Source organism: Carassius gibelio, chromosome A22 (assembly GCF_023724105.1).
Source record: "Carassius gibelio isolate Cgi1373 ecotype wild population from Czech Republic chromosome A22, carGib1.2-hapl.c, whole genome shotgun sequence".
NCBI lineage: Eukaryota > Metazoa > Chordata > Actinopteri > Cypriniformes > Cyprinidae > Carassius > Carassius gibelio.
In genome coordinates, this window is record NC_068392.1 from 14880746 (window position 1) to 14901923 (window position 21178).

General features: G+C 37.9%; 1 protein-coding gene across 2 annotated transcripts; it reads left to right on the forward strand.

Moving 5' to 3' along the window:
* Positions 1-43: 43 nt before the first annotated feature.
* On the forward strand, positions 44-21059 carry LOC127943243 (85/88 kDa calcium-independent phospholipase A2). 2 transcript variants are annotated; one of them, XM_052539561.1, is made up of 18 exons: positions 44-188; positions 4313-4527; positions 5116-5331; positions 8238-8418; positions 8508-8695; positions 8776-8872; positions 8956-9138; positions 9963-10071; positions 10682-10798; positions 11624-11714; positions 11793-11956; positions 12101-12251; positions 13226-13362; positions 13508-13582; positions 13782-13936; positions 15404-15571; positions 15730-15803; positions 16773-21059. In XM_052539561.1, the coding sequence occupies exons 2-18, from the start codon at positions 4319-4321 to the stop codon at positions 16915-16917; spliced, it is 2460 nt and encodes an 819-aa protein (XP_052395521.1). In that variant the 5' UTR covers positions 44-188; positions 4313-4318; the 3' UTR covers positions 16918-21059. The 2 variants fall into 2 exon arrangements, with proteins under 2 accessions (XP_052395521.1, XP_052395522.1); XM_052539562.1 differs by lacking the exon at positions 13508-13582.
* The last annotated feature ends 119 nt before the right edge of the window (positions 21060-21178 follow it).

Below are 21178 nucleotides of genomic sequence, written 5' to 3' on the forward strand. Positions count from 1 at the left end.
CTCATTGGCTGGAATCGCGGTTGCTCACTGGAAACTCGGTTACTGATTGGCTACTATGTCTGTCAGTCAAGTCTGCACAAGGCTGGTTGTGACGCAGTGATTGTTGATGTGAGTGTAACCCGTCAAAAGTCAGCGGTCTGCTGAGTCTGGTTATCCGCTTCCGAACGGGTTAATGAAATAGCGAAAAGGTAAGGCATTTAGCGAAGTATACAATGTAATATTTCAGTCAAAATGTAAGATTAATTGTGGTATTTGGTTTAAAACGAGTGCTAGCTGTTGCCGACTTATCAAGTGGTCGTGCCCGGATGAATGACGGTTTAGCCGGGTTGTGGCAGGCAGCCTTTTAAGAAACAAGTTGTGTTTTTTATCAGTTGAATAGTGATAGTCTAAACCCAACGAATAAACGGCGGGCTGTGAAATACTAACAGCTTAGGTGATCATTTCGGTTGCAGGCTACACGAGTGATACACTAAAATACACCTCATTATCAGCCCAGCTAATCATTGATCGCTAACAGTAGAGATGTCCCGTCCCTGCCGAGGACTGTAGTCAGCTCTCATTTCATCATTTACATTAGCCACCCTTAAAGCTAAAACTCTGCTGGACATTGGAATACAGTTTATTAGTACATCAGTTCATGCTTCTTAAAGTATTAATTAGACACATTTTCACCATCGTGCTCCTCTTTTATCACAGTACAGTAAAAATCTTTCATAGATACTAGTTTAAATAAATATAAACATCCTATTATTCATGCATTTGACCTCTAGGTTTATATAAACTGTTGTACAAGCAAGTTGCCACTCATTTAAACACATTATATAGCCTACATTTCGTGTTAAAAGTAGGCTATCACAAACATTTTAAATTAAAACTCCCCACTGACAGAAACAAGTCGACTCTAGTGCCTTTTCTTTTGCATTTAAATCTTTATTACAAGCAGTCCAGTCCATTTATGATGTTGCCTGGTTTATCTAAAAGTGTGCTTTACCTTGTTTTAAACATAGCCAAATAGCCACATATTGACTGTGAAACACAGTTTAATTATTTTATTATATCAATTTATTGTAAAATTACTACATTTCTGTGTTATAGCCCCATCAGAAACTTACTTAGCCCAGACACAGCTCCCCTGACCAAGGATTTTCTAATGACGTTCCTGTTTTTTGGTGTCACTTTAAGACGTTTAAATGTTAAAAATAAAAAAGTGCCTAATATGTGGCCTATAAACATTTGATATTATGGGGGAGGGGTCAAGCAACACAAGCAAGTCAACTCTCAAACTGTGCAAGAGTTATGCCACATCAATCAGGTCACTGCAGAGAAAGTGAAAGTAAAAAAACTGACAAAGCTTTCAAAGGCTGCATTATATGCACAATGCATGTTCTCCGAGACAATGAGAGACTAAACTACTTCAACATATGTTGATAAGGGTATATAACTGTCTTACATTACCCCTTTAATATTTGTCTTGTGGTCCGTATAGTGAAAAACATGAGAAGAGACGTATTTCAGGTTGTTTTTGGAAATCAGTGCACGAAATAAAGCTGCTCGCAATTTCCATTCTTGACTGCGCTATGAAAAATTTGGGGGTAATATTTTTATGCAATTAAATAATTAAAGTAACCTGCTACTACTAATAATAACAGGCCTAATAATAAGAAGAATGTAACATGACTACAATAATTGGAAATGCTAAATCCTCTTAATATTGCTATTGTTGACGCGTGATCTCAGCACGGGGAGGTTATCGCGGGGCACCACCAGAGGGCGTACCTGTACATTATGCAACTGTGTGTAAATAGTTGTATGAATTGTTTGCACTTAGAATTAGAATTTATTTACCATGTTTTCCTGCCAGTTTGCTTTGAGAATGACTGACAATTGGTCAGAAAAAAACCAGACTAAATAGTGTGAAAAATTTAGTAAAACAATGAAAAAAAATCCCTACTTTCTCTGTTTCCTATGTGCGTTCCTAAATTGTATTAATTTGTAAGCGTCATATTTGGTAGTTGGCATAAGAAGTTACATTGCTAATAACCGTGTCATATGAGAAGCTGTTGTAAGCTGTTTAAAAAAACACACAAGATGGCTGGATTTGCATGCTATTTAGATACATGTAGCTGAAGCATATAGACGTTCATTAATTTCACTCAATTTAATTGTTTGTTTTTGTTTTTTTGCCGAGCAAAACTTTTCTCTAGTGGATGGACATTTCGATAACCTGAGCAAAAACAATCTTTATACCACACCTGTACAGCGGACACACAAAAATATTGTGTAACTTTTAACTTTGATGTGCTATTTATTTTATATATGTGCCATTTCTATTTATTTGACCCTTGATGTAACTATATGATTTTCTAAGAATAAGAATTTATTTTTTACAATGCACTGCCATTCAAAAGTTTGGAATCAGTAAATGAAAAAAAAAAGAAGTTTCTTAGGCTCGTCAAGGCTTTATCTATTTGATGATAAATACTGGAATATTATTGGAATTTAAAATAAAAGTTTTATATTTTTAAATATTTTAAAATATAATTAATTCCTATGAATAAAAGCTGAATTTTCAGTGTCACATGATTAAATAAATATATTGTAAATATTCAAATATTAGGCCCCGTCCACACGGAGACGCGTTTCTGTGAATAGGCACAAATTTTTTATCGGATAGGCGTTTCGTCCACACGGATCCGGCGTTTTCGCAAGGTGAAACCGCTATCTTTTGAAAACCGGGTCCCAGAGTGGATAAATTTGAAAATGCCGTCTTTGCATTTTCGTCTGGACGGCTAATCCGTATATTTTCTGAAACGATGACGTCATCAGCCCACGTCTCCCCTCTAGTCAGACACCTCTACGTCCCGTAACAGCAACAAAAACATGAACAAACACTGAACGATTGTCTTTTTATTAACTAACATTAACACTGATTAATAAATGTATTGTTCCATGTTCGTTTTTGTACCACGCGCAAGGTTTATGAGCATAGTCCAAGTCTTCTTCTCTGTTATTAGTGTATCTCTGTGTCAGAATTACAGCGCCACATACTGGTCTGGCATGTATACTACATCATTATGCGGTTTCGTGTGGACGCGGATATTTCTTGAGACGAGGAAAAAAAAAGATCGGATTGGGGTAAGCTCCGTCTCCATGTGGACGGGGCCTTAGAAATTGCAATAGCCTAATAGTTCACAATATTACTGTTTTTTTTATTCTTTAATTTTAATCTAATTAAAACAGCCTTGATGAGCATAAGTGACTCCATTAAAAAACAAGGTCAATTATTTATTAGTTTCATAATGTAGGCCTAACATAATCTAATATAATATCAAAACAAACTGAAGCATTTAAACTGTGATCTGCAATTTAAATATTTTCAAAGAAAAAAAGCTTGAACATGAATTCTTCTATAGCTATCTAAACATCCCTATGAAGTGTAGTTTGCACAACACACCGCATTTACATGATTAGAGCTATTTCATCCACACGGCCCACTGAACTACCCTATTCGGTTTCTGGAGCACATCATTCTCTTTCTATAGAACCTGTAAACCGCATTCACCGGTTCTTACCCTATAGTGACATCAACTTTATAGCAGTTAACCCGAACATTGCAATTCTTCTGTTTTTACTAAAAATACTATGAAATAGCTTTCGCAACTCATTTTTGCATGTGCGTGGCACATATTTCTTCTGCGGCTTAGAGGGAACATTGATTAAACCCCTCCTCAGCACCCCCAACAAAAAATCCTGGAGTCACCACTGTTATGTGCAGAAGTCAGCATTCAAATGAAGTTTATCATGGAGAAATGTTACATGTAGTGCATAATATTAAATAGGCCTACAAGAAAACATTTTTATGCCTCCTACAGTCTTGTAAGTCCATTAACTGATCGTCTTTTCCCCCTTTAATATTTGTATATTATTATTATTAGACTATTATTATTGGTTATATTTGTTTGTAATATTTTTTTTGCTTCATTTCAATCTCTTTACTTAACGTTTTGAATACTTTTGTAAATAATAGCCTACTGTAAAAACTTGATTTGAATGCTGACTATCGCACATAATAAAGTCCAGTAGCGAAGGCATATGGTATTTTCTATAATAAAAAATTAATTTCATGATTCAAAATAAAATATTAATGAATAAATCTCTGATAATCCCGGCTTGCTATGGTCACGCAGGTCGTCATCATACGATGTTCCCACAAGTTAATATGATGTTTCCTCGAATTAAAATCTTACCCTCTCACAGGCACCGTAGTGTGTGTATATATATATCAGCTTTCCACTTCCCTCTCTTACCTCAGGTCACCATGCAGTTCCTGGGCCGTATATTGGACACGGTGAGCTCCGTGTCGACTCTGTTCTCCAACCCATACCGTGTGAGGGATGTGCAGCTGTCGGATTATAATGGCAAAGTGCTACTGAAACAGGAAGGCAGGCTGGTCTTGTACAGGAACCAACACAGCCATTCATGGGACTGTCTGCTTCTCTGCCCCGAATCTTCATCTGTGGCTCTGAGGTGAGACTCTTTTAGTTAAGACGCACAATACAGCGCAACCCATCTTCAGTCAATAAATTGGATTCCTGCAAAAGTCTCAACGGTCCTGTGATTTCATCATAATTGTGCACTCCCATATTACTTAATGGGAAATTCCACCCCAAAATGAAAATTTTATCAGTAATCACTTACCCCCCTGTCGTAACAACTCGTTCATCTTCAGAACACAATTGAAGATATTTTGGATGAAAAACCAGGAGGCTTGAGACTGCCCCATAGACTGTTACACTGTCAAGGTCCATGAAGGTATGAAAGATGTTGTCAGAAAAGTCCATCTGCCATCAATAGTTCAACCGTAACGTTATGATCAATGAAACATTTCATTTTGGGGTGGAGTATCTCTTTAACATTATGTCAAATAGGTTTGCTTTCCCATCAGCACATGCCTGTATCCAGCAGTGGGAAGCCTTTACCACAGAGAACCATTGTGGATCCACACTCTTGTTAAATCACGCCACCACCCTGAATATGGCTTTTCATTTTCATGAACTTCATCAGCTCATCATAACTGAGTTTCCTGAATTTTGGATGTGCTCTCTTTGTGCTCAGGATGTTCCAGGTTGCTTCAGAGGAAGACGCCATGAATTGGTTCCCTCAGTATGCCCTCAAACTCCGCCCATTTTATGAGATGCTCCGCCCACCGCTGAAACCTGAAATGTTCCAGCCGATCGTAGACTGTGTGCGGAATCACCCCGACTGGAGCTCGGCTCACATCGCTGTGGATACTGGACTGAGAGACTGTCTCAAACACAATTACGTTTTGAGGTGAGATAGAAAAGGACTAAGTTCAAAGGACACGTAAACACTAAATCTGTGAAGTTTCCACATTCTATTTTTAATTATATTAAATTTATGATTTAAAATATTATATATAAATAGTTTACAAAAACCAAACTATTTTCAAACTAACCTAAAAACAATTATTCTGATTCTAAACTTTAAAGGGTTAGTTCACCCAAAAATCTAAATTATGTCATTAATAACTCACCCTCATGTCGTTCCAAACCCGTGAGACCTCCGTTCATCTTCAGAACACAGTTTAAGATATTTTAGATTTGGTCCGAGAGCTCTCAGTCCCTCCATTGAAGCTGTGTGTACGGTCTACTGTCCATGTCCAGAAAAGTAAGAAAACATCATCAAAGTAGTCCATGTGACATCAGTGATATCCAGTGATATCCAGTTCGCGAACGAATCATTCGATGTAACCGGATCTTCTTCAACCAGTTCACTGAAACGAACTGAATCATTTTAAACTGTTCACGTCTCCAATAAGCATTAATCCACAAATGACTTAAGCTGTTGACTTTTTTAATGTGGCTGACACTCTCTCTGAGTTCAAACAAACCAATATCCCGGAGTAATTCATTTACTCAAACAGTACACTGACTGAACTGATGTGAAGAGAGAACTGAAGATGAACACCGAGCCGAGACAGATAACGAACGAACAGTTGACTCGTTCTCGAGTCAAGAACTGTTTCTGTCAGACCCGTCCGATTCGAGAACCGAGGAGAGAGATGCGAACCATTTCAAACGATTCAGTTCGATTTAAAGAACTGGTTCAAGAAGATCCGGTTACATCGAATGATTCGTTCGCGAACCGGATATCACTAAACTGCAGTTAACTCTCTCTTAACAGACACGGAAGAGAAGACAATGCTGAATAAAGCCGTAGTTCTTGCTGTTTTTGGACCAAAATGTATTTTCGATGCTTCAACAAATTCTAACTGACCCTCTGATGTCACATAAACTACTTTGATGATGTTTTTCTTACCTTTCTGGACCTGGACAGCATGGACAGCAGAGGTTGACCGATTTATCAGTTTTGCCGATTCATCGGTACCGATAGTTGATTGCTGGAACAATCGGTTATTGGCAAAAATCCATGCCGATAGTTTTCCGCGTTTTTTCCCTTGCTGGAGCTGCTGAGAAGGCTCTGTTTTCTCTGTTTAGACACGTGATGCTGCATGCTGAACGGAGAGGGACACTTCAGAAAATACTGACGCGCCTCAGAGTGCCATTCACATAGTTTAAAATTAAATTACATTATATTCGTCGTTGTTACTGTACATAATGAATTATATATTGAGCATTTCCATGGCTCTAATAAAGTCTGTATGCTTCATTTATAGAGCTATAATATAGATCGCTCTTTACTTTTGCACCGTTTTTTAAACACTGAACTTCAAACTTATCTTTGGCTCATTGTTCATTCTTGAAGTCAACTTGTGTCCATTTGGTGAATAAATAAACTGTTTTAGACCACTGCTCGAGTTAAACGCGACGCATCCTGAGTGTGTGTGATACAAATAAGTTCTTCTAGACTCTGCGCTGCTCTTTTATATTGATTAGATGATCACTTGTGTGTTCAATAATAGAAGCAGTTCTAGTTTGAGAGTATACATTGTGCCGGTATAATTGTAGGGCTCTATGATTTCCGCGATGCAGAAAACGCCACCGGAATCGTGGAATCCATTCATATAAATGGAATTCACAGTTTAGCGCGTGTGACGCTTGCGGTGATTTCAGTGTCTGCCGTCTCACTAAATGAAGATGAAAACACATGAAGAACATCTCCAGAACTGCTCTGAGAGTCACTTCATGAGCATCTGAACGTTTCATTTGAGAAAAAGCATCATATCACATGCACAGAATTGTAGAGGTATTCATTTATTTTGAACAAAATTTAAGTCTATTGTTCAGTAGAATGTACATAGTTTACTACTACTACTACTACTAAAATGAAACGAGCTTTATTTTTAAGGAATAATCACACAACATTTCTTCCATGTTTTAATTTTAATAGTAATCACCTTGTTTGCCAAAAAAAAGTTTGTTTAACTTTAAGTAATTAAAAACAAATAAAATGCATGTTTCATGCCTTGATTTGATAACAATAAAAATGTAAATACACACAGAATTTTTGAGGGGGGAAAAATCATTATGCTTCTTTAAGAAAAAAGAAATAAAGTTGTTTTCTGCATTCAAAATAATTAGACATGCTAAAACAGAATTTGGTAACAATAAAAAAATATGGTGAGAAACAAAACATTTCATACTTTCATTTTATTAAACTTATTTGAAAATGTGTAAGTTTCATGATTTTATTTAATTAGACTTAATTTATGATGAATAAACTTTAATTTAACTGTTAAAAAAGGAGTGGAGTAAAATTAAGATGGAAAAAACTGAATCCAGAAAAATTAAATAACAGAATTTGGAAATGAAAAAAGGAAAAAAATTAAACAGATTTCATAGGGCCCTATTACAGTGTGGTAATTTCAACATTTACTATGACTGTTATTATTATAATTATTACTACCACTTTTTATTGTAAATAATATTTTTTTTTTTCCAGTATCCATTTTAAAAACTTTCGGTTAATTAATCGGTGTTGGCCAGTGTGGTCCAACCTAGTTATCGGTATCGGCAAAATCAAATATCGGTCGACCTCTAATCGACAGTATACCATACACACAGCTTCAATGGAGGGACTGAGAGCTCTCGGACTAAATCTAAAATATCTTAAACTGTGTTCCGAAGATGAACGGAGGTCTCACGGGTTTGGAACGACATGAGGGTGAGTTATTAATGACATCACTGTGATTTTTGGGTGAACTAACCCTTTAAATCAAGTACAAAATCTAAAACATTGTTTGTGGCCCCTTGCAGTCAGATGAACGCCCGTGACGCCCAGGGTCAGACCCCGCTGCACCTTGCGTGCGAGAGAGGAGATGTGGGCTGCGTGCGTGAGCTCCTGGAAGAGTGTCAGGCTCGCACGGACATCAAGGACAAGAACGGAGAGACGCCCATGCACTGCGCTGCTAAACAAGACTCTGCTGGTGTTATAGAGGTCAGAGGTCAACTAAGGGCTTACATGCTATCTGCAGAATGCCAAATTCGAGTGTCTATGATTGTATTTTTTGGTTTTGTCGCTCGTAGGTTTTGTGTGCACAGATGTGCGTGGGTGTGAATGAGCTGAACGCTGCTGGGGAAACCCCAATGCACATTGCATGCCGTCTCGGGAAGGTCGAGGCGGTCAAAGGCCTGCTGGGTGGCGGAGCCCGCTGTGACGTCATGGGAAGCAATGGCTATCCAGTTCACACCACCATGAAGTTTAGTGCGAAAAGGTGCAGAACAAGAATCTTGTCTTTGCTTTTTTAAATGATAATTGACATGCAGGCTTCTTACTCAGTCTCACTCCTCCTAGTTGTGCCGAAGTAATTTTAAACACCAACCCAAATCAACTTCTCGCGGAGGATCCGATTTATGGAGGAACACCTCTTCACTGGGCCAAGACTGCCGAGGTCAGAAACACTTCCCTTTGCTGTTTGTGCTTGAGGAATTCTGAGTGTTAGATGCATGACTTTCCCCGGTTTTCTCTCTCTAGATGAGCCGTGTGCTGCTGGATCGAGGATGTAATATCAACTACCTGAGCAAGACAGGAGAGAGTCCGTTACACATCCTGACCAAGAGGGGGCGCTTTGAGGCCGCAATGACACTGCTGACCCATGGAGCCGACCCCAACATTAAGGGTCAGGATGGAAACACAGCACTGCACCTCGCCATGAAGGTATGAGAGAGTATTTCATAAAGCCTGTCAAGAACATTTATGGCTCATATTTCACCTCAATCTAGATGTACAAATATAAAACTTTTATATTCTGTGTGTTTGTGTAAAATCAATTCTGCCTGTTATTTATGCAATTTTTATTAAATAATTTTTGTATTACAATATATTTTTTTTTTATTATTAATATGTATCTGTGTATTAATTTATGAAAGTTTGTATTTATTGCATGATGACTAAAAATAAAACACGGTTATTAAAAATTCAGAAATCTCAAATGTAAAATTGTATAATTGCATTATGTTTTTTTTTGTCATGAGAATACTGGTACAGTGTTATTTTCATATAAGAAATGTAATTATATTAATTTAATTATAATGCTTTTTATATTTTCTGTTTTCATTTAAGTTTTAGTTGCATTTTAATCTTTGTTTTTTTGTGCTATATTTCTATTTCAACTTTAATTTAGTACTTCCAAATGAATACTTTAATAAGTACTTAATCTTAAACCAGTTATAGTATTAGACATCATCTAATATTAATATTTAATTTTAGCTTTATTTCAATGAAAGAAATTGCAGTAGTTATATTTATCGGAAACTACTCTGGGTACAAAACTAAGTCAAATTTAATTTTTGCAAACAAATAAAACCACTTTTGTGGAACAGTGTGACACTCCTTAAAGGATAAAAATGAGATTTTAGGACAACTGTCATCACACTCTAGTTGACTGAATATATAGATTTTTGAAAGTTAACATAAATTGTTGGTATAGAGCACTTTTTTCAGTTTTTTTTTCTTGTATGCTGTAACCTCTGGACTCTCAGTTGGACCACATGGACCTGATCAAAGCTCTCATGGTGTTTGGAGCAGATGTGGAAGTTCACAATGACTTGGGAGAGACACCGGGACTCATCGCAGCCCGTACCAGCAAGGGTGAGAGAGATGTGAGATTAGACACCCAGTCGAAGGCTAGCAGAACAGTCACCAGTGTATTCAAGCTCTTCAGTCACTGAGCTTTTTGTTTAAGTGTGCTGCATGACATCTTTTGAGGGGTTTGCATGCAAGCATAACATAATTTGTGTTGTTATTATCATTTGTTTATTTATTTTAAGTAATATATTTTTGTTAAATTTTTTTAAAATTTTTTTTATTCATTACAATTTTAAATTAAATATTGTTAATTATGTTTCTGTGAAAAATACATTTATGAATAAATTGATTTACTTTATTTTAAATATATACATTTATTTATTTAAAAAATATGTATGTATTATTTTTTTTATTATTATTATACACAAAAAGTGTTAGACTCGCCTGGAAAAAAATGGCAGAAGCTGTCTGATAGTTCCTGATGTTTCGACTGGTTGTAGAAATTCTTGTGATTGCATGTAACAGCCTGCGTGTCGTGATAGTTTTTGACTACAAGAATGAAATGTCATGCTCTTTTGTTTTGTCATTCATGCATTCAGTTAACACATACTCTTTCTTTCTTCCGTGTGTGTGTGACGGCATGTGTGTGTCTAATCCTGCGCTTCTGCTGAAGGTCCCAACCGTAAGGTGCTCTTGAACATGCTGTGTAGTGTAGGGGCCGAGCGGTGCAACCCCCCCTCCCACAACAGCCCTGTCCTGAGTGTCGTCAAAGCTCCGCCTCCTGGCATAGGTAAAGCCCCCGCCCCCGAACTTTCTGCTTTCCCGCCAGTATCTTTCACCTCTGTCCTTCAGTCGTCTTCTGTACTTTTTATGTTGTGTTTTAAGAAGTGTTCAGAAGAACATGTGTGACTTTGTTCCAAAACCTGGTTAGCTACTGCCTACTTAGGCTGTTGAGTGGCCGATTTGGAATGTTTTACATTGGCAGCAGCTCTTGTGTTATGCAAATGGGGTTCCTCACATAAAGAGCACTCGACTCACGATTTGATTTTAATAATGTTCTGGTGTTAGCATGTTGCTAAGCTAACAACAGGACACTCTAAGTGTAAAAATGTAAAATGCAGGTATAAAAAAAGCGTAAAATGCAGATATATTCAGTAAAATAAGTATATTTTGGCACAATTTTCTTTTTTTTTTATAGCTTCCTTTGGTCATAAAAACCAGATTTGCATACCTAGATGCCCCGTTTGACTCATTCAGATTTGTCAGTAGCAGCTGCCATCTTGGAAAGGTCAACATTTTGGGTTGAACTCAAACAATCACTCACCAGTCTACTATAATTACACATATACAAATGCCATGACAGTGTACAGCCTATGATGCAAACCGGCGAGACAACAGAGGGTAGTGTTTCACATTTGAGAATGCTGATAAAGCATGGTGCTTGTTGCATCATCACTTGCATGTGTTTTTACGGGTGGATCTTGACCTTTCCAGTTTGACGGCGGCCATGCTTGTGTATCACACTTATTGCAACAGCGGTCTCTAGGTATTGCAAATCTATGATAGAGTCAACCTGCCATCAGTTGTACCGTTCTTACCCATAATTGGTCCACAGGGTTTGATGACATCATGCATGTGGCGGTAGCTGTCACGGCCATGAGTCGTGGATTTGCAGAGGTCGATGGGCTCCAGACAGGAAGCAAGAAGTATGTCACATACATTTAACACTGATGAGAACCAGCCTACACAGGATTGATTGCTCACTTGCTTTTCTTTTTCTCAAGAATGGACAGATTGCTGTGTCTAGATGGTGGTGGAATAAAGGGACTGGTTCTGATCCAAATGTTGATCGCTTTGGAGAAAGAAGCAGGACGGCCCATCAGGGAACTGTTTGACTGGGTGTCTGGGACTAGCACTGGCGGCATACTGGCCCTAGCTATTATACATGGTATTTGATGTAGTATTTCCTATTTATAACATCACACTGACCAATCAGCATCCAGAACAGAATGATCTTTGATATATAATTATAAAATATGTTCTTGTCGACTGTGTGCGTCAGTATAATTGTGTTTGTTGTATTTGTGAGCAGGTAAATCAATGGAATATCTGCGCTGTCTGTACTTCAGGATGAAGGAACAGGTATTTAAAGGTTCTCGGCCGTATGAGTCTGGCCCTCTGGAGGAATTTCTCAAGAATGAGTTTGGAGAAAATACCAAGATGGCGGATGTCACTCACCCAAGGTACTTTTATTTAAGGTTTGGGATTTTAACGAAAACAAACGGTATGGAAACACCCACCCACTTATTATCTAGCAACAACATAACATAAAAACAACTGCCTAGCAATCCACTATCAATCACCAGAATGCCCAACCAATGACCTAGCAACCACTCAGATCAACTACAGCTTGATAACCTCCCAAAATACAAGTGTGATGATTCAGAACCAAGCAATATTCTTGAAACCACTTGAAATGCCCTGATAACTCCTTAGAAACCCCTCTGAATTTCAGAACCTAGCAATGTCCTTACTGCCAATGTTCTGGCAATCAGCCTAAATGCCCATGTGTCCATTCACAACATTATAGCAATATCCTTAAACCACCCCAAACACCCTAACAACTGGCTAGCAAACATAACTTCTTAGCTATGCCCTTGCAAAGACTCAGAACACCCTAACAGCCACCTAAAGCCTAGCAAATAACCTAGCAAAAATGCCCCAGTGCCCTAGAAACAAACTTGTACACCCTAGCAATGCCCTACTATAACAAACACCCAGAACTACATAGAAATGTCTCGGTGAAGACCCTGAACACACCACCAACCATACTAACCTAGCAACACCCTTCTTCTTAATGTGTTTTTTATTTTTTTTAAATAGGTCAATTTAATCGTGAAATCAAAACTGTGAATCAAATCGTGACTTGAGTGAACAGTTAACATCCTTAGTTTATATACTACGAACACCAACTGCCTGATAAACCATAGGCAACCCAAACACCTTAACAAAACACCAACTGTCAGCGTTGGTCCTGTCCCAGATGGCACACTTCATATGTACTTGTGGTCTTGAGGACAGTTACTTATATTTTTGCTTTGAGTTTGATACTCCTGAAAACCATTTGGAACAGGGCCAGCGAGTTTTGCACAAGCCTACATCACACATATTCTTCAGAAAAGGCTTGTTTTTAATTTATCTTCTCTGTTTTCCTCAGAGTAATGGTGACTAGCGTTCTCGCTGACAGACATCCTGGTGAACTGCATCTGTTTCGTAATTACGACCCACCAGCCCTCCAAAGAGACCCTCCGTACACATCTACAGCCACATTTCAACCCCTTACTGTGCCGAAGGGTAATTCTCCTGCATACTTTCATTCTCGGGATGTCGTTACACTAATTATCTTTGTGCCGGTAAAAATGTTTATGTTCGTGCTCTGGGTTTCTTAGTTATCCTCAATCTCAAATAAGGCGTAAAAGCTTCATTGTGACTGTTACAGGGTGGGAAGACGAAGATCTTTTGGTATTAGGATATACTCGACCTCCCAGAAAGCGTAGGAAGGTGACGGATGAAGGTGTGTGTGTTTTTTGAGACAGAGAGAGAGAGAGAGAGTGTGTATGTGGAACAGAAAGGTCACAGTATGCATGATTACTGGTGTTTGGTGCGCAGTCGTACCCAATGTTGGAACTAAGCAGTCGTTACTTTGTTCGTGGGAGGCTAATCAACTTGTGCTCTCTTGGTTTTCTCGCTCAGTCACTTCCTCTTTCTTTCAGAGCAATTAGTTTGGCGTGCCGCCCGATCCAGTGGAGCTGCTCCCACTTACTTTCGGCCAATGGGTCGTTTTCTGGATGGAGGGCTGCTGGCCAATAACCCAACGCTAGATGCCATGACAGAAATACACCAGTACAACAAAGCCCTGAAAGCACAGGTCTGATTCACAAATTTGGTCACAAGAATGACCTGTTCAAGACTTACTTTTGCAACACGTTTCATTGTATTGTCAACAAAATTTCGTAAAATTGGTTTTAGTTATTATTATATAAAAATTCAGCAGATAATTCATTCATCCCCAAAAATACAGTGGATTTCTCAGAATGGGTTTTGAAAATCAGATGTGTCCTAAAGCCCGAAGTATGCTTTGGTATTTATTTGTGTGTTAATTTTCGCCATCTGAAGACAGTGCACCTAATGTTTGCTCCAAGTACGATTTTTCAAAGTTGGTCTGCAAGTTGGCATCACTGGCCTCAAGAGGCCCCGTATTTATAAGATAATAAAATCGTTAACTTGTGATTTAACTCTATATTGATATTTTTCTGCTTCTCTTCTTCGTGTCGCTCCCTGCCTTGTGCCCCTGATTTTCTTTTTTTAGAAATTATCTTTAAGAGCACATAAATGGCAAAACTATTTTAACTGCATGCGCCATTCATAATTAATGCCTAATGATAATGTGTCATAATGTCATGTTGGACTAATTTTAACACTTTCTGCATCATGTTGCCAAATCATATGATTTTTTCATTAATTTCAATTGTATTTTATTCCAACATAATTTTTATCAGTTCAAAGATTGATCAATAGCCTACTAAAATTGTTAAATGTCAGATAGGGCTGTGAAATAAAATCGAATGCGATTTTCATGAGCATCATCATTAAAAGTGCTACTGTGATTAGAAGTACATCTCCAGCACGTGCATTCAGATCGGGGTTGCCAGGTTTTCAAAACAAATCCTGCCCACTTGCTTCTCAAAACTAGCCCAATTGTGTTTCCAGGAGGTTCTCCGGTGAAAAATTGCGTCCCTGGGTTAAAATACATGTTTTTTGGCAGGGTTCCCTTGGTGAAATTCACATTTTAGGTGCTAAAAATAACGTTATTGGAATTGGGGTCGCTTCAACCCGTGGACATGAAAAAAGACTGCAGACCATTTATTACACAGAGCCATAGTCCACTGATAAGCTACACTGAATCGCTATCAAAATCGACAAAGAATCGCCTGTGATTTTGTAATCGATTTTGTGTGGCTTGTCAGTGAACTACGGCTCTGTGTAGTAAAGGCCAACCAGTGTTGCCAAGTCTGCGGTTGTTTTTCATGTCCACGGTTCGAAGTGAGCCCAATACAAATAAAGTGATGTTTAGCCCCTAAAATGCTAATTTTACCAAGGGAACCTGCCAAAAAAAGTGTTTTTTATTGCCTGGAACGAAACGCGATTGGACTAGTTTTTAGAAGTGATTGGGCAGGTTGGGTGTGGTGTGGTGGAGCCGGATGAAGCTGAACTCAACAGACTACTTTTCTGCTTTAAATGGAACCCAGTGTCAGCTCTGACTCGGATCTATTGGACACTGTTGAAATTGTAAATGTATTCTAGTCAAACGTGCATCTTTTTCTCACTCCACCAGGGCCGTGAATCAGAAGTGTGCAGGTTAGGCGCGGTCGTCTCATTGGGCACCGGTAAACCTCCTCAGGTGGCAGTGAACTCTGTGGACGTTTTCAGGCCTTCAAATCCACTGGAGCTGGCCAAGACCTTCTTTGGCGTCAAAGAGCTGGGCAAGATGCTTGTGGACTGTGTGAGTTTGTGTACAAACCTCACAAAAACCTCCAATTGTCTATATAAAAGCACCATTGTTTTAGGTGCAAGTTGTAGTCACTTAGTGTTGGGTGGAGTGAGTCGTGCCGATGGTATTCTTGATGAAATGCGTGATTTGTATTTGTGTGTTTATGTCAGTGTACAGACTCGGACGGTTGTGCAGTGGACCGAGCCCGAGCGTGGTGTGAGATGGCTGATATAAACTATCACAGGTCAGTTGTGAGCACCTGATCATGATTCACAGTCTCATTTGAACAGTTATTCTGCGGTTTCTGTAAATCTCTGCACTTGTTCGGTTCTCTTCCTTCTGTCTGTCATCTTCTATTCTCTTCTTTTATACATCATTGTGTACTATAATTCTTTTTTGACTTGTGACCTCAAATATCTCCCACCGCTTCTATCATTTCATTTTGTTTCCTTCATTTTTTTTTATAAATCTATTCCATTCCTTCCTTCCTTTAATTTCTTCTCTTTATATAATTTCCTTTCTCATTCATTTCCTTCCTTCGTTTCCTTTTTTCTTCATTCCTACCTACCCTTCTTTTCTGTCCTTCCTTTCGTCTCTCCCTCCTTCCATCCTCCCTTCCATTTTTTACTTTCTTCTTTCCACTCTTCCTTCATTCTTTCCTGCATCCATCTACCTTCCCTCCTTCCTTTCTACCTAATTTCACCTAATTTTTTGCCTCTTTCAATCATTTACATCTTTCTAATGCGTTCCTTCCTGCTTTTTATTTCATTCATTCCCATTGTCATTTCTTATCTCCTCATTTCTTTACTCCTTTTTCATTAATCTTCATTCCTTTTTTCCTTCTCATTTAATGTTCTCTTGTTCAATAATTCTTTCCTTTCCCCAACCTTCCCTTCTCCTTTTAATTTCTTATTTTGCTTAATTTCTCCCTTTTTATTATTTAATTAAATTTAAATCCTTCCTTCATTTCGCTTACAAATTTCTTCCCTTCTTCTATCATTTTTCCTTCCTTCTTTTTATTTCCTTCATTCCTACATATGATTTCAACTAATTTCATGTTGTTTCTTTCGTTCCTGTTTTCCTTCTCTCTGTCTTTTTCATTTCTTTTCCTCCTATTATTTTGTTTCTTTTCATTTCTACCTTTCATTCAATTTTATAACCAATTTTTTTGTTTGTTTGGCTTCCACTTCCTACCTTGGTTCTTGTGCTTCAGGTTGAGTCCTCAGCTGTCTCAGGAGGTGATGCTGGATGAGGTCAGTGACGCAGTGTTAGTTGACATGCTGTGGGAGACTCAGATGTATCTGTATGAGCACAGAGATGTCATACAGACCCTCTGCCAGCATCTACTGCAGCTCTGACAACAGCTTCCAGACTGAGGGCGATGGAGAGGGTTTTGGCTGCTTCATATGCATAACTGATTTATCCTATACAAATAATGAATCTGATTACAGTTGTGTGTTTGTTGTTGTGACATGTTCAGTTAATTAATTTAAAGCTGCTGTATGTACGGTTTTGACTCTACTAAAGCATAAAAACCATAATGTGTTTGCAGATAAATCCCTTGTGCTGTCTTCGGTCACTTTAAAAAACCGGAGCTTCACCAGAATGGTATGAAACTTGGTTACTTTTATGGCACTTGATATATGAACACACAAAAAAAACGAGGGCATGATTCGAAAAAGCTAAGTGGTTGTAAAAACAAAACAAAACAAAAATTGTCACACGAATGGCTCATGGCTAAAAATGACCGACCATTGGAAATGTATGGGAAATGAAAAAAAATAAAAATTTGTTCGTACAATCTACAAATGCAGAACAAACAATGCAGAAAAGAACTGCACAGCAATAAAGGGGTGAAACTCTAAAACATGCTAAATCTACACACCAACTCACACACGCACGTACACACACACCTATTAACCGGTATGACTATAACACTGCAACTATGTAAATAAAATTAATCATTTGACTACAGTGCAGTAAAAAGGTGGTTACACTCCAAAACATCAGGAGTGTGAATCAAATGCATCCACTCACACACACTTACTTACACACACTCCCAGACACACACATACAAATGTGTATATATACTCAAATTAATTGGTATGGCCATAACCATATAGCTAAAATGAGTCAGAAGACTGAAATAAGAGGTTAAAATCAGAACAGACACAAGGAATTAAAGTTTTTTTTTTTTTTTTTTTTTTGCTCTCACCAGGAGGTGCTATTCTGCCTTCCAAAATTAGATTTTAAAGGCCTAGTCTCTATTTTAATCTGAAATACTGCTTTTTTTTATATAGATTTTTTTTTTTCACAGGAAGAAATGTAAAATAATTATTGAATAGATATTAATTAGTAACATAAAATTCTCTCAAAATACAAAATAAAATATATTCTTGAACAAAAATATATTAGATTTATTTTACAGAAGAAAAGAAGTTAAATTTTAGGTGTCCGGTCACTTTTGATCGCGAATACCATGAGTGTGATGTCCAAATGAGGAACGCACAAGGGTTAAGAAACATGCTAAGTTAACATACTTGTTTAGCTGAAAAACAATGCTACAGTTATTCTCCTCAGAAAATGTGCGTCCATGCAGGAATGTCAGGCCCCGTCCACATGGAGACACATTTCGCTGTATACGCATACATTTTGTATAAGATAGGCGTTTTGTCCAATCAGATCCAACATTTTAGGAGAGTGAAACCGATCATTTTTAAAAACGGGTCCCGGTGTGGATAAATTTGAAAAGGCCACCCTTCCGTTTTGTCTGGACAGCGGATCCGTAAATTTTCTGAAACTATGACGTCATCAGCCCATGTCTCGCCCCTAGTCAGACACTGACTGTCTTTTTATTAACTAACATTAACACAAATTAATAAATGTGTTGTTACATGTTCTAAGGGTTTATGCGCATAGTCCAAGTTTTCTTCTGCATCTCTTTGGTAGAATTACAGCGCCACATGGTGGTCTGGCATGTGTACTACATCGTTTTGTGGTTTCGTGTGGATGCAGATATTTCTTGAAATGATGGGGGAAAAAAAGATTGGATGGCGAAAGGCTTCGTGTGGACGTGGCCTCAGTCTCTGTTTTGGTTTGTGAAACCTAGTTCAACCACTCGGTGACAATCCTACATAAGCCTCTTTCACACTGCACATTGGACCCGTAAAATTGCCAGAAAATTGCCGGGTCGCCTTCTGTGTGAACGCAAACACGTCCTGGGATTGATCCAAAAGCCAGAACTAATGCCGTAAAGGGCGTGTCGTAGTGAAGACGCACGTTTCCGTGTGACTCTTTTACCAGGCGTTTTGAAGGAAGATCAACGTTTGCGATGAAAAAACATGTGCAAACTGTAATGAAGCAGAGATCAGTTAGTTCCTCACTTTCCACGCTGACGCTGAGATCGTTCGCCAGCTTCAGTGAAAGTATAAGGTGCCTAGCGTTTTCGACTCGTACATTACACGTCACGCCCTGATGTCACGTGTCGTTACGGGACCTTTACGGGTTGTGTGTGAAAGCACGCACATATCCCGGGAAATCACTGGCAGTGTGAAAGGGGCAAAATCTAGCGCCCCGGGAACAATTGCTGGGACACATTACCTCGTGTATTTTCCAGAATCGCAGTGTGAAAGGGGCTATATATATTATATATATTAGGGCTGTCAAATGATTAAAATTTTTAATCAAATTAATCAGAATTTTCAGTGGATTAATCAGGATTAATCACTATTTGCAATTACACCTGAATCCTAACCATTTTTTTTTTTTTTTCTGAAATTAATACCAAAAGATAAATAACAAGACACAGATACATAATTTTCATGTATTGATTCATCAATATGTGGTTCTTTTTTTCGGAATTTCAAAAGTTTAACATTTACTTAATCAAATTTACCTGAGCACTATATCAAACCATGCCATTTAACTACAGATAGTGTAAGAGTTTTAGGTGAACCAGTGGTTAAATATAGCCACATATCTATGAAATTATGCATAGAGAAACTCGAAAGAATGAACTCATAAACACAAACATGCGCCCTCTGCACTCTGGGCACTCTTGTTTTTGGGAGGTGTCTATTTGCTCTGCCACAATACTTTAGGATCGATATTTTCACGTTCTGAAGGCTTCAAGTGCCAGTAAAACCAAGTAAAAATGCATATGCTTTTCCAAACAGCTTTAATTTTCGCTGCATTGCATGTATGCGTTCTGCGCATGCGCAGTGTGAAACACAGGACGCTATAACAGGAAGAAGCTCCAGCGTATCAACTACCAAAGTCGTCTCTGTTTATCGAGCTTGGCATGAATGTATTTGAGAGTAACTGGGGTATAACCTTAAGCTTCTTCTGTGTTTTCGTCGCGGGGCTCGCTGCTGTTTTCGCTGAGATCGACGAGACTTTCCTTACCTAAATAAATTGTCACACTGTGCATGCGTGAAATGCGTTAAAAAATTTGGCGTAATTAACGACAAACAACTAAATAACGGCGTTAACGCGCTATTTTTGACAGCCCTAATATATATATATATATATATATATATATAAACACACACACACACACACACACACACACACACTCACTCACACATAATAACATGCTTTCCCCATATGTTTTGTAGGCATCATAAATACCAAATTGGATCAAGGTTAATATTACAACATACATAAAGGTTTCATAGTGTAATTTTATATGATCTACCAGTGCCCAATCCAAAATTTGAACTGTGATATATTTTTATATTGCAATACATTTTATTTATGCTAAATTGCTAAGTTAGCATGTTCTGTGTTTGTCATTTGGTCTGATCAAGGTGCAGTCGGTGCTTCCTTTAAAGCAGTATTTTTACTCCTTGTTTATCGATATGTAGCTTAATTTAGTTTATTATATCATGTGTGACATTGGAAGGGAAACTGACTTTTTTTTTCCTGGAAGTTTATTGGACTTGCGACGATAATGGTCAAACTATAACCACTGTGACTGAATACCGAGTAGTTCCTTTCATTTACTAATTGTGATGCATTTATCCTTACACTATGAAATGATCTTCATAACATTTCTGTGTGCCGTCTCTCTATCATTTGTGTATTTGTCATGTCATGTATAACCTCGCATACTTGCACATTTGAAAGCAGCCGCTGGTATTATCTGTGAAGTATAGCTATGATGTATAAAAAGTATGATCTAAGAAAATGTATAATATACTGATCATTTTAGCAACTAATATGCATCAAGTATAACTTTTAAACCTCTTACATTCTCATTTGCCTTGTTGTGTTTTTGTTTGGTTTAATGATATTTTACATATTTACAGTTCACTTTTCTTCAAAAACTTGGTGATAACTTATACTTGACACTGGACTTACAGATCTGTTGTTCAGAGACCAAAATAAGCATTTATTCACTTTATACCTACTGTGTAACCTGCTGCTGTGGCACTGATTTGAACCCTTTTGCTGAAGTGATGTAAACTTAAAATAAAAAAAGCACAGATGATTAATAAAACTGGTAGTATTTCTCGTGTTTTCTATATGTGAATTTGTTTGTTTTTTCTGTATATATACAATGTGATTTTACTGATATTTTAGTAAAAATAAATACTAATGCAACCTAATATAAAAGCA